General features: G+C 41.9%; 1 protein-coding gene across 12 annotated transcripts in view; it reads right to left on the reverse strand.

Moving 5' to 3' along the window:
- The window catches only part of PLCB4 (phospholipase C beta 4), a 323,966-nt gene that overhangs the window by 131,624 nt on the left and 179,865 nt on the right, over positions 1-12,477 (reverse strand). For 5 of the 12 annotated variants that reach the window (XM_007064146.4, XM_043544058.1, XM_007064144.4 and 2 more), the window contains exon 4: positions 526-626. The exons of the other annotated variants lie outside the window; for them this stretch is intronic. In XM_007064146.4, the coding sequence (XP_007064208.1) occupies positions 526-609 (84 nt within the window). In that variant the 5' untranslated portion in view covers positions 610-626. The remainder of the gene's footprint in view (positions 1-525; positions 627-12,477) is intronic. 12 annotated transcript variants of the gene reach the window in all.

The raw sequence follows: 12,477 nt of genomic DNA on the forward strand, positions 1-12,477 counted from the left end.
CTAAAGGAGATAAAACCACCCTTGATTTCAAATAGTGTCTTTGATTTACAGTGTAAATGTTTTGGTGATCTTCTATTTTTCCATACAGCATGTAGGTTCTTAGTCTATTTTTACACGTAGGAGCACGCATTCCAAAAATAGTAAGTTTAAAAATAGGACAGAGTGCATTTTTTTTTGGTAAGGTGCTTCGGGTACTATACTATGATGACTCCCTACAACAGAGAGCTGCATGTATGTTACAGATAGAAGGGATTTAAATCAAAATGTTTCTCTTTCTCTGGGATTATTTTCAAATCAAAGGATTAAATCAGCCATTACAAAATGTATTTTAAAGAGGCTTTTTTGGCAGCAAGAAATTGTATCGTAACAAAGTGTTAACATTTATGTTCTACCTTCATGTAGATTTTCTGTTTGAAACTTTTATTTGTGTAAAATCTTAAGAAAAAAAGAAATATTTTTGTAACATTTGCCACATCTAGAAAAGGCAGGGAAAGGGAGAGGAACATTATCCAGCTGGCCCCTTACCTCTTCGTATCTGTCAAACACAGCTCCATCTTGCATAAAGCAAGGGACTGACTTCTGCCAGTTAAATTCATACGGTTTTGCCATGATTATGTGTGAAAAACCTGAAATGAAACGGAAAGAAACAGCACAGTTCAATTGTTCCGTTCTATAAGGAAGGCTGCATAGACCGTTGGGGACAAACAGCTGGCTTTCCTTGCAACAAAACAGTTTATAAAAACACAATACTGGGTTTTCAGATAAAGAGTTTCCCTCACATAAAATTAGTTTATCTTTCATAAAAATATAATTTTAAAAGTACAATATGACTGAAAAATGTTTTAAAGAGTGACTGAACATGACAATTATCTGAAAGACTACTGCAGATTGTATCATTAATAGGGCCCAACCAAATTCATGGCAATAAAAAACCACATCACGGACTGTGAAATCTGGTCCCCCCCGCCTGTGAAATCTGGTGTTAGGTGTGCTTTTACCCTATACTATACAGATTTCACACGGGAAACCAATGTTTCTCAAACTGGGGGTCCTGACGCGAAAGGGATTTCCAGGGGGGTTGCAAGCTTATTTTAGGGGGGTGGCGATATTGCCTCCCTTTCATCTGTACTGCCTTCAGAGCTGGGCGGTTGGAGAGCGGTGGCTATTGGCCGGGCGCCCAGCTCTGAAAGCAGCACCCCGTCAGCAGCAGCGCGGAAGCAAGGGTGGCAATGCCATCCCATGCCACCCTTACTTCTGTGCCGCTGCCCTCAGAGCTGGGCGGCAGGAAAGTGGTGGCTGCTGACTGAGGGCCCAGCCTGCAGGCAGCAGCGCAGAAGTAAGGGTGGCAACACCAGACCGGGCCATCCTTACTACTGCACGGCTGCTGGCAGCCGCTCTGGCTTCAGAGCCGGGCTCCCGGCCAGCCGCCGCCGCTCTCCAGCTGCCCGGCTCTGAAGGCAGCGCCACCGCCAGCAGCAGCGCAGAAGTAAGGGAGCAGCACTGCAACCCCTCTGCAATAACCTTGCAACCCCCCTGCAATAACCTTGCAAACTCCTTTTTGTGTCAGGACCCCGACGATTACAATACTGTGAACTTTCAGATTTAAACAGCTGAAATCATGACATGTACGATTTAAAAAACCCTACGTCTGTGAAATGGACCAAAATGGACCCTGATTTTGGTCGGGCCCTAATCATTAATCAATTTAAATACCTGCTCAAATCAATGCAAGAGTTTAATTAGCTACAGATTAATGTACACTTAAGTAACATACATTAGCACAGCTGGTAATATATGCAAGCATTTCACTGAAAGGTAAGTGCTATAGCAGAATCACATACTAAAAGGCAAAATGCTTTTACATTTTTATTCTGGATTTTATATTTCAAAAGCCATTTACTCTACACACAAAACCAGCTCTTTTCAGCAATATTTTATACGCATCTCATATTATCTATATTTATATAAAATATGCAGGTATATTATGCAGGTAATGATTCACAGAAGAGAATCTGTAGGGGAGTATAAGGAACGGACGGAGGTTTATCTACCACTGTGGATTTTTGTACAAGTTGAACGACACGTGGACTAGCAGCCACTATTAATTCAGGATGCAACTAAAACATCAGGGTACAAAGTCCATTTTAATTTACACAATGTTTTTTAAAAACCAACATAGTCTGAGCAGGATACAATACCCAAACATGCTTTACTCATATTGCATCACTGCGCAAATAGTCCCATCACATACCATTTAATACTCTGTCAAATACTGAATTGACAGCATCTAATGTACAAATTGCTATGTCCAATTTGGCAGTGACTTGCCTGCTTACAAGTGCACTCTGGGATGCACAATATCCTGACAGTTCCAGTAAACTGGCGGGTGGGAAACTCTTGTATTGACAATAATGCATGTTGAATTAGTGTGGAAGCTTGGGAATCTCTCTGACTCAAGGGAATCAACAATTTAATTTTTTGAAACCATGTATTAGCATGGCTGCTTCTGGATTCAATCACAATATTTTATCCTATAAAAAAAAATCACATATCTCATAGGTGAAAACTAGATTATAATCCGGCATTCTGTAATTTCATTGTTTTTGAAGTCAATACACCTGAGGGGAGGGATGTATTTAAAACCTTAGGGGCTGGACACTTTTTTACTCATGATGCCTCGTATCCCATTCTGTGAGAAGCTCCAGCTGATTTCAGTAGGACTGTTTGTTGTAAAATACTACAAGCTGTGAGGAAAGATGGCAGAATCTGGCTGTTAGTCATTATCAAGGCTCCAACTTAAAATCTTTGGTCCAGACTGAGATTTAGGCACTGCGCTCAGCAAGGGGTGCTGTGCAAGCACCACCATCCCAGAAGTAATTCCAGGAGGCCTTGTGCTCAGACGCACCCAAGACACCACTCTCCCCATGCTTCCTTCTTGCTCGCAGGTGGTCATAATATGCTGCTAGCCTATATCAGCAGTACACTGCTTCCTAGGTGAGACAGCCAGTGAATGTATAGTGCACCAAGGCTCTGCCAATGCCCTGCCCACTCTGCAAACACCTGTTCCAGGCAGGAGGTGTCCAAGTAGCCTTATTTATTCCTGCACAACCAGATGCAAGGTCCAAGTAACCCACCCTCGATGGGTGTGTAGCCAAGTCCCAATTGAGCCTACATGATACAATTTTAGTCCTGATTCTGCACTTCTTACACAGATGAAATGCCTTCTGAGAGCAGGATGAGCCCTTTGTGATTAAGGCTAACCTGTAATGGTAAGACTGTGACAAATGCAATCTGCCCTGAGTAAGAAGCAGTGCAAAGCCATACTACTCCACGAGTAGCCCAGACTCCGAGAGGCACAATTCAGTCTCTAGATTCCCCTTGCTCTAAGGAGGCAATATTTTCTATGTCTGGGCTGGCTCAACTGCACACTGGCAGCCACAGTGAGGGGAGGAGAGTCAAAGCCCAGCCCATTCTACACACTTGCCTATCTATTCTCCACTCTTTCGCATGGGGGATGGAGTAGTGACTCATGGAGACTGTCCTTCCATCCATGCGATGGGCTCATGAGGGGCGACCCTTTTCCCCAATGCAGGCACACTGGGCAAGCAACGATCTTGCCTAAATGAGCATAGCGAGACGCTTATGTAAGACTTGGGAGAAGCGTTACTATAGGCTGTGTAATCAGTGTTATGGAAAACTCCTTTGCAGTGTTTGTGCATTACAGAATTCTAAACAGCAGACTAATACACTGTCAACCAGAATGAGAACACGGCTTCCATTAGGCAGAAAAAATGCTCTGAATTTCAACTTTTATTTGATTGTATCTTTAACTTCAGAACAGACATAAGTGTTCCCAAAACGAAGGACTGATATCTTCTTACTCGCTCTTATCATAAAATTTCCTAACAAAAGAACAAATGGCCTCAAATGGCACTATTAGGAGACTTTGCCCAAGATTGTTTTCAAGAACAGATACTTCTGATAAATTTTCCACTAAAAAAACTGCCTTATTATGGGGAGAAAAACAACCCTGCATTTTTATGCTATTAGTCTTTTTACCTCCTGCCTTTTGTCAAACAGTTGTTGAAATATATATCAAAATACATAGATCAACAGCCTACATGAAACCAGCCAGACCTTCTGAACATGAGAGTTCAATTTAGGTACTGTTACTATCAGAAATGTAACTGGACAGTGATATATAACATCATGAACATTAATTCTCTGCTTCAGCTGAAAATGCTTCCATTTGCATGAATGCGTAAAACAATGGTCACTCTATTCTCCAATAAAAAGAATTAGTGGCTATAAATAATATTATCGTTTCTTCTCCAAAAGAGAGGACAAAGGACGGCCTTGTGAATAAAGCACAGGGCCGGGTGGTAGGGCACACGGATTCTACTTGTGCTCTTACACAAGCTTCTTCTGTGACCCTGTGCAAGTCGTCTAATCTCTCTACACACAGTATACCACTCCGCCATGGGAATGATGCGCACCTCAGGGGGCTGTACAAGATTTTGAGATCCTTGCATGAGAAGCACCATAGTAGTATTATTCCCTTATTATTGTTTACAATTACATTTACAATTTCAGCCTCTCCCCAGTTCCATTAATGGGGAGCAGCCCTTTTTTGCTCACTATCAGAAAATTGCAAGTTAGAGACCCTTGTCACAGTCCAGGGTGACAGCACCAGTATACCTGCTCCGTGATCCACCAAGGGCATCTACTCTAGGCTCTCAGTCATCACCTCTTTTGGGTGGAGACATGTCTGCCTCTCCCTCCTGACCAGGGTTTTTTCAGGCTGCACAGTTCCCTGTCTACACTGTGATATCCCAGCAAGCCAGACTGCCCAAACAGGCCAGCATCTGCACTTAGCTTACTCTTTGAAGGCTATGAACAGCATAATTGCCAGCAGTAATAAGTTATCACACAGCTCTTTCTAAGTAAGTATATTCGTTCTTAAGGTGAAAGCATTACAGAGAAAACGTTAAAACAACAGAAGTTCCTATACATGTGCTAAAAGCTTACCTATAGGTAAAAATCAGTATTATGGGGCCTCAGCAAGGCAAAGTCCTTCCAAGCATTCCCAGCAAGAACCGCCCTCCCTGGCCTTGGACAGAGGGTCCCTGTCCATTTGCTGGATCAGAAAGAATAACAGAAGTGTAGGACTGGAAGGGTCATCTAGTCCAGTCCCCTGAACTCAAGGCAGGACTGCGTAATAACTACATCATTCCTGACAGCTGTTTGTCTAACCTGTTCTTAAAAACCTCCGAATGACGGAGATTCCACAACTGCCAGAAGCAATTTGTTCCAGTGCTTAACTACCCTGACAGGAAGGTTTTCCTAACATCCAACCTAAACCTCCCTTGCTGCAATTTAAGCCTGTTGCTTCTTGTGCTATCCTCAGAAGTTAACAAGAACAAATTTTTCACCCTCCTCTTTGTAACAACCTTTCATGTAGTTGAAAACTGTTATGTCCCCCCTCAGTCTTCTCTTCTCCAGACTCAACAAACCCATTTTTTTTTTCAATCTCCCTCATAGGTCATGTTTTCTAGATCTTTAATCATTTTTTTGCTCTTCTCTGGACTTTCTCCAATTTGTACACATTTCAGAAAAGATGTGGGTCCCAGAACTGTACAGCTGAAGCCTAATCAGCGCGGAGTAGAGCGGAAGAATTACTTCTCGTTTCCTGCTTACAACAGTCCTCCTAATACATCCCAGAATGTTTGATTATTTTGCAACAGTGTTACACAATGGGCTCATATTTAGCTTGTGATCCACTAACCCCAGATCCCTTTCCATAGTACTCCCTCTTAGGCCATCAGTTCCCATTTTGTATCTGTGCAACTGATTGTTCCTTCCTAAGTGGAGTACTTTGCATTTGTCCTTGTTGAATTTCATCCTGTTTACTTCATATTATTTCTCCATTTTGTCCAGATAATTTTGAATTTTAATCCTATCCTCCAAAGCACTTGCAAACCCCTCCCAGCTTCGTATCCGCAAACTTTATAAGTCTAATCTCTATGCCATTAGCTAAATCATTGATGCAGACACTGAACAGAACCGAACCCAGGCCTGAGCCCTGCGGGACCCCACTTGTATACCATTCCAGTTTGACTGTGAACGGTTTTCCAACGAGTTATGCACCCATCTTATAGTAGCTCCATGTAGGCTATACTTCCCTAGTTTGTTTATGAGAAGGCCATGCGAGACAGTATCGAAAGCTTTACTAGAGTCAAGATATACCACACCTACCGCTTCCCCACATCCACAAGGTTTGTTACCCTGTCAGAGAAGGCTATTAGGTGGTTTGACATGATTTCTTCTTGACAAATCTATGCTGACTGTTACTTACCACCTTATCTTCAGAAGGCCAAATCACTTTAAACTAAAGCTATTTATCCAAAAGTCCTTTCTTTGCTGGCCTCTGGAGACTCCAGTTTGAACAAGTAAATGCCAGACTCTTCAAGTGGTGGTACTTCCCCAGTTGGAGGTGTTACAACCTATGTGAATTTGTCTAATGCCCCCCACTGTTCTTAGTTCTTGGAGGGGCTGTGGTCATCGTCCTCCATGGAATTACATGTAACCCCTGGCCTATAATACCGCATCAGGCCAATGGTCCATCTAGCCCAGTATTCTGTCTTCCAACAGTGGCCAATACTGGATGCTTCAAAGGGAATTAACAGAATAGGACAATCATCAAATGATCCATCCCCCATCATCCAGTCCCAGCATCTAGCAACCAGAGGCTTAGGGGCACCTATAGCATGGGGTTGCATCCCTGACCATCTTGGCTAATAGTCATAGATGGCCTGTCCTTCATGAACTTTTGAATCCAATTATAATTTTGGCCTCTGCAACATCCGCTGGCAACGAGTTCCATGGGTTGACTGTGCGTTGTGTGAAGTACTTCTTCATGTTTGTTTTAAACCTGCTGCCTATTAATTTCATTGGGTAACCCCTGGTTTGTGTGTTATGTGAAGGAGTACATAACACTTCCTTCATCACTTTCTCCAAACCATTCATGATTTTATAGACCTCCATCACATCCCCCCTTAGTTGCCTCTTTTCAAAGCTGCATAGTCCCAGTCTTTTTAAGTCTCCCCTCATATGGAAGCTGTTCCATACCCCTAATAGTATTTGTTGCCCTTCTCTGTACCTCTTCCATTTCTAATATATCTTTTTCGCGACAGGGTGACCAGGACTGCATGCAATATTCAAGCTGTGGGCATACTATAGCTTTATATAGTGACAATAGGCTATTTACTGTCTTATTATCTACCCAATTCCTAATGTTTCCTAGCATTCTCTTAGTGGTTTTGACTGCCGCTGCACAGTGAGCAGATGTTTTCAGAGAACATCCACATGATGCCAAGATCTCTTTCTTGAGTGGTAATAGCTAATTTAGACCCCATCATTTTGTATGTGTAGTTGGGATTATGCTTTCCAGTATGCATTACTTTGCATTTATCAACATTGAAATTCATCTGCCATCTTGATGCCCAGAGACAACATGGGTGAGGTAATACCATGTGTGTGTGTATGTATTTATATGTTACCCAGTTTTGTGAGATCCCTTTGTTACTCTTCGCAGTCTGCTTTTATCTTGAGTAATTTTGTATCATCTCCAAATTCTGCCACCTCACTGTTTACCCCTTTTTCAAGCTCATTTATGAATATGTTGAACAGCACTGGTTTCAATACAGACCCCTGGGGGACACCACCATTTACCTCTCTCCATTACGAAAACTGACCATTTATTCCTACCCCTCCCCCCGTCTTTTAACCAGTAACTGATCCATGAGAAGAAAAGGAGTACTTGTGGCACCTTAGAGACTAACCAATTTATTTGAGCATAAGCTTTCGTGAGCTACAGCTCACTTCATCGGATGCATACTGTGGAAAATACAGAAGATGTTTGTTTTTATACACACAAATCATGGAAAAAATGGGTGTTTATTACTACAAAAGGTTTTCTCTCCCCCCACTCCACTCTCCTGCTGGTAATTGCCTATCTAAAGTGATCGCTCTCCTTACAATGTGTATGATAATCAAGGTGGGCCATTTCCAGCACAAATCCAGGTTTTGTGCTGGAAATGGCCCACCTTGATTATCATACACAAATCCAGGTTTTGTGCTGGAAATGGCCCACCTTGATTATCATACACATTGTAAGGAGAGCGATCACTTTAGATAGGCAATTACCAGCAGGAGAGTGGGGTGGGGGGGAGAGAAAACCTTTTGTAGTAATAAACACCCATTTTTTCATGGTTTGTGTGTATAAAAACATCTTCTGTATTTTCCTCAGTATGCATCCGATGAAGTGAGCTGTAGCTCACGAAAGCTTATGCTCAAATAAATTGGTTAGTCTCTAAGGTGCCACAAGTACTCCTTTTCTTTTTGCGAATACAGACTAACACGGCTGTTACTCTGAAACCTGATCCATGAGAGGACCTTCCCTCGTATCCCTTGGCTGCTTAATTTGCTTAAGAGCCTTAGGTGAGGGAGCTTATCAAAGACTTTCTGAAAGTCCAAGTACACAATATCCACTGGATCACCCTTGTCCACATGGTTGTTGATCCCCTTCAAAAATGATACTAGATTGGTGAGACATGACTTCCCTTTACAAAAGCCCTGTTGACACTTCCCCAACAAATCACGTTCATGTATGTGTCTGATAATTCTGTTATTTACTATAGTTCCAACCAAATTTACCTGGTACTGAAGTTAGGCTTATCAGCCTGTTATTGCCAGGACTGCCCCTGGAGCCTTTTTAAAAAATTGGCATCACATTAGCTATTCTCCAGTCATCTGGTACAGAAGCTGATTTAAGCAATAGGTTATACACCACAGTGAGCAGTTCTGCAATTTCATATTTGAGTTCCTTCAGAACCCTTGGTGAATATCATCTGGCTGTGGTGACTTATTCCTGTTTCGTTTATCAATTTGTTCCAAAAACTCTTCTACTGTCACCTTAATCTGGGACAGTTGCTCAGATTTGTCACCTACAAAGAATGGCTCAAGTGTAGGAATCTCCCTCATGTCCTGTGCACTTGAAGACTAATGCAAAGAACTCATACAGCTTCTCCGCAATGGCCTTTTCTTCCTATAGCACCTCGATCATCCAGTGGTCCCACGGATTATTTGGCAGGCTTCCTATTTCCAATGTACTTTTAAAAAACTGCTGTTACTTCTTGTCTTTTGCTAGTTGCTCTTTTGGCCTGCCTAATTACTCTTTTACAATTGACTTGCCAGAGTTTATGCTCCTTTCTATAAACTTAATACAGTAAGATCCCCCAAAGATATTACAGAAAATTGCCATATCTGTCACACCCTTTTTATCAATAATATGAAAATCACATCCAGTGCAGCTTACAGACTAAGAAAACGCGGCATTCATTGTAACTTCAAAACTATACACAATGAGTTTCAGAAAATTGTTTTCAAAACAAGCAAGGCTTGATTTTGTTAACAGTATAGTATAAAACTACAACCAAGCTGGAGTCATTTAGGTATTTAATTTCTGTTACTGACTTGTAGATTGCTGCTCATGGTAACGACTAGGAGCATATTTATAGAAGTTAAAAGAAATAACATATGTAAATCTACCCACAGTGTGTAGCGTAAGTAACACAGCAGCTGCTATCAGTAACCTTGTTGTCGTTTTGTCTGCAAGAAACAACCAAAACACAAAATATAAAATAAAAGGCAAAGAAAATAAACAGAACTGAATACATATGTTTTGCATTGTGCTCTGATACCCACTAGATCAGAGCTCTGGCAAACCACAAAAGGGAGTGGAGTCCAGAGCTCTCCACTTAGAAATCCTGGCGCTGGTCCTAGAAAGCTAACTCAGGAACCAGCCACAAGAGCTTCCCAAATGACTGTAACCCCCCTGATGGGTTATATTACAGGCTTCATATTAGGGTGACCATCTGCATTGCAATGAACTAAAGGGCAACTGGATGCAAAGTACAGGATAAGGCTTATTTTTAAAGGAATCTCATCCCGTGCCCTCTCACTGTTTTATTCACGATACAAGATCTTACAGCGGTATCACACAGTATGATCCTTGCATAACAAGCCAATGCTTTTTACTAGCAGGGAGGTAGGCACCAGATAAAGGCTGTCACTCAAAATACAGGCCAGGTGATTCTCCCCAAAATATGTGCTGCCAGGAGCTCAAGTCGCTATGGGTGCAGGCTGCTGTATTCTGTGTTCTGTATCATGAGACATGAAACACTGCTCTTAGGGACTGCGAGGAAGAATATTGTTCCACTATCAGACCATTCTATCAATGGGCTGGGAAGACCGTTTTACAATTTCTTATCTTCCACCAGTGACATAGAGACCCTTAAATGCCCTCTCCACAGATTCACAGATTGTTACGCCCACAAAGCCTATTATGGTAAGTTAGTCTGACCTCCTGCGTAACATAAACCAGAAAATTTCACCCAGTGATTCTTGCAATGAGCCTAGTAGCTTGTGGCTGAACTAAAGCATGTCTTTTAGAAAGACACTCAGTCTTGATATAAGACTCATAGTAAAGGAGAATTTACCACCTCACCAGACAAGCAGTTCCAATGATTAACTATCCTTACTAGTTAATATATGCATCTTATTTCCATTTGATCTTTGCTGTGTTCAGCTTCCAGCCCTTAAATGATAGCTCTATTAAAGAGTTCTGTAGTGTCTGATATTTTCTCCCCATTTAGGTACTTGCACTACATGATCAAGTTGTCTTGTAACTTCCTCATAGATCAACTAAACAAATTGATCTCTTTAGTCTCTTGCTGTAAGGCATATTTTTCAGGCTACAAATCATTCTTGTAAAAATTCCCTGACCCCTCTCAAGACTTTTAACAACAAGTTTAAAGTGTGGAGACCAGAACTGGACACAGTATTCCAGTAATGGTCTCCCTATTGCTGTATACAGAGGTAATATCACCTCCCGTCACCTGCTCAATGCACCCCTTTTAATATATCCACGTAACATGTGGGGTATTTATGGCGACATCTACACTATGATCGCGGGTTGTGATTCCTAGCTCGTGTATATGTATCTGCGCTGACTTGATGAGCGTTAGCACGAGGATAAATAGCAGCGTAGCCATGTTAGCATGGACAGCAGTGGTGGCATGGCTTAGCTGTGCTGAGTATATACCCATGGGGTACAGGTGGGTTTGTACTTGACCCACTGCCTCTGCTACCGTGGCTACACTACTATTTATACTCCTGCTAGCAAAATGAGTATGTGTGTGGCAACTGGGAATCACACCCTTGCTCATTGTGCAGACATAGCCTATAAGGACACCTAAGTTCTTCTCAGAGTTGCTGCTTTTCAAAATATAGTTCCCTTTCTTCTAAGTAGGGGCTATAGTCTTTCTTCCTATTTGTATGACCTTGCATGAATCCCAGCCGATCAAAGAGATCCAGATCTCTGTGTTAGTGACTTGTCCTTGTTGTTATTTAACACCGCACCAATCTCCCCATCAGCGCCACTCCCTATCAGGTCAATAATGTTTACGGATGACCTGTGATAGAGGAAGCGTGAGTAGAAGATGGCTAGAATACCAGTAGTGGAAGTCAGACTGATTACAACAAATAAGATTTTTAAGCCGTATACTGTGGCAGCTGCGCAGGAGGTGAAGAAATAGTTCTTTGCTTCAACAAAAGCTTTACTCGGTCTCAACAAACCTCTCACTGCTCCCATAATCCTCCTCTTCCTCCTAAACTTCACAGCCCTAACATTTACCAAAGAGATAAATGCACCCCCTTAGACCTCATTTTTAAATACCTGATTTCTCCCAATCAATTCCTGAGTAGTTCAAATTATTATAAATGAACTATAAATATACAATTTCACTGTGATGTTCCAACATTTTATTTGATTGCATATATATTCATCACGATTAGTATTAAGAACTATACATTAAGACATTTAATAACAATCCAAACCTCTGAAGACTTGACTGAGAGAATTAGGGAATTTAGGAACTAGCTCTACAGGCAGCCAAAGGGTATTTTCAAGGACTTCAAACACCTATCCTGAAACAAAATACAGCAGTTTAAAAAAAAAAAAAAAGATTAAAATAAAATTCTCTCACTCTTTATTTTTAATAAAAATGTTTTCTGAGTAAATGAGTACAGCACCATTGCATTACCTTTCGCACCTACAGAAAAAGTGTTCACATAAAATACATACTGGATTCGATCAGTGCCGGTAGGGACACAACTAGAGAGTCACCTTCACAAACTCTGCAGTCGAATGCCTCTTGGGCTATCTTCCAGGGCTGTAACCAGGGCAGGGCAAGGGGGGGCAGCTGCCCAGGGCTCAAAGCTGTGAGAGTGGAAAAATGGGGCAGACTGTGGGGGGCATGTAGGGTCACCTGCCCCCCCCCCAGATTTCTGCCTTCCATTTTGCACAGAGGTTTTCAAACTGTGGGGTGCACCCCTCTAGCCAGCGGATTGGAAGCT

This window comes from Chelonia mydas, chromosome 3 (assembly GCF_015237465.2).
Source record: "Chelonia mydas isolate rCheMyd1 chromosome 3, rCheMyd1.pri.v2, whole genome shotgun sequence".
NCBI classification, from domain to species: domain Eukaryota; kingdom Metazoa; phylum Chordata; order Testudines; family Cheloniidae; genus Chelonia; species Chelonia mydas.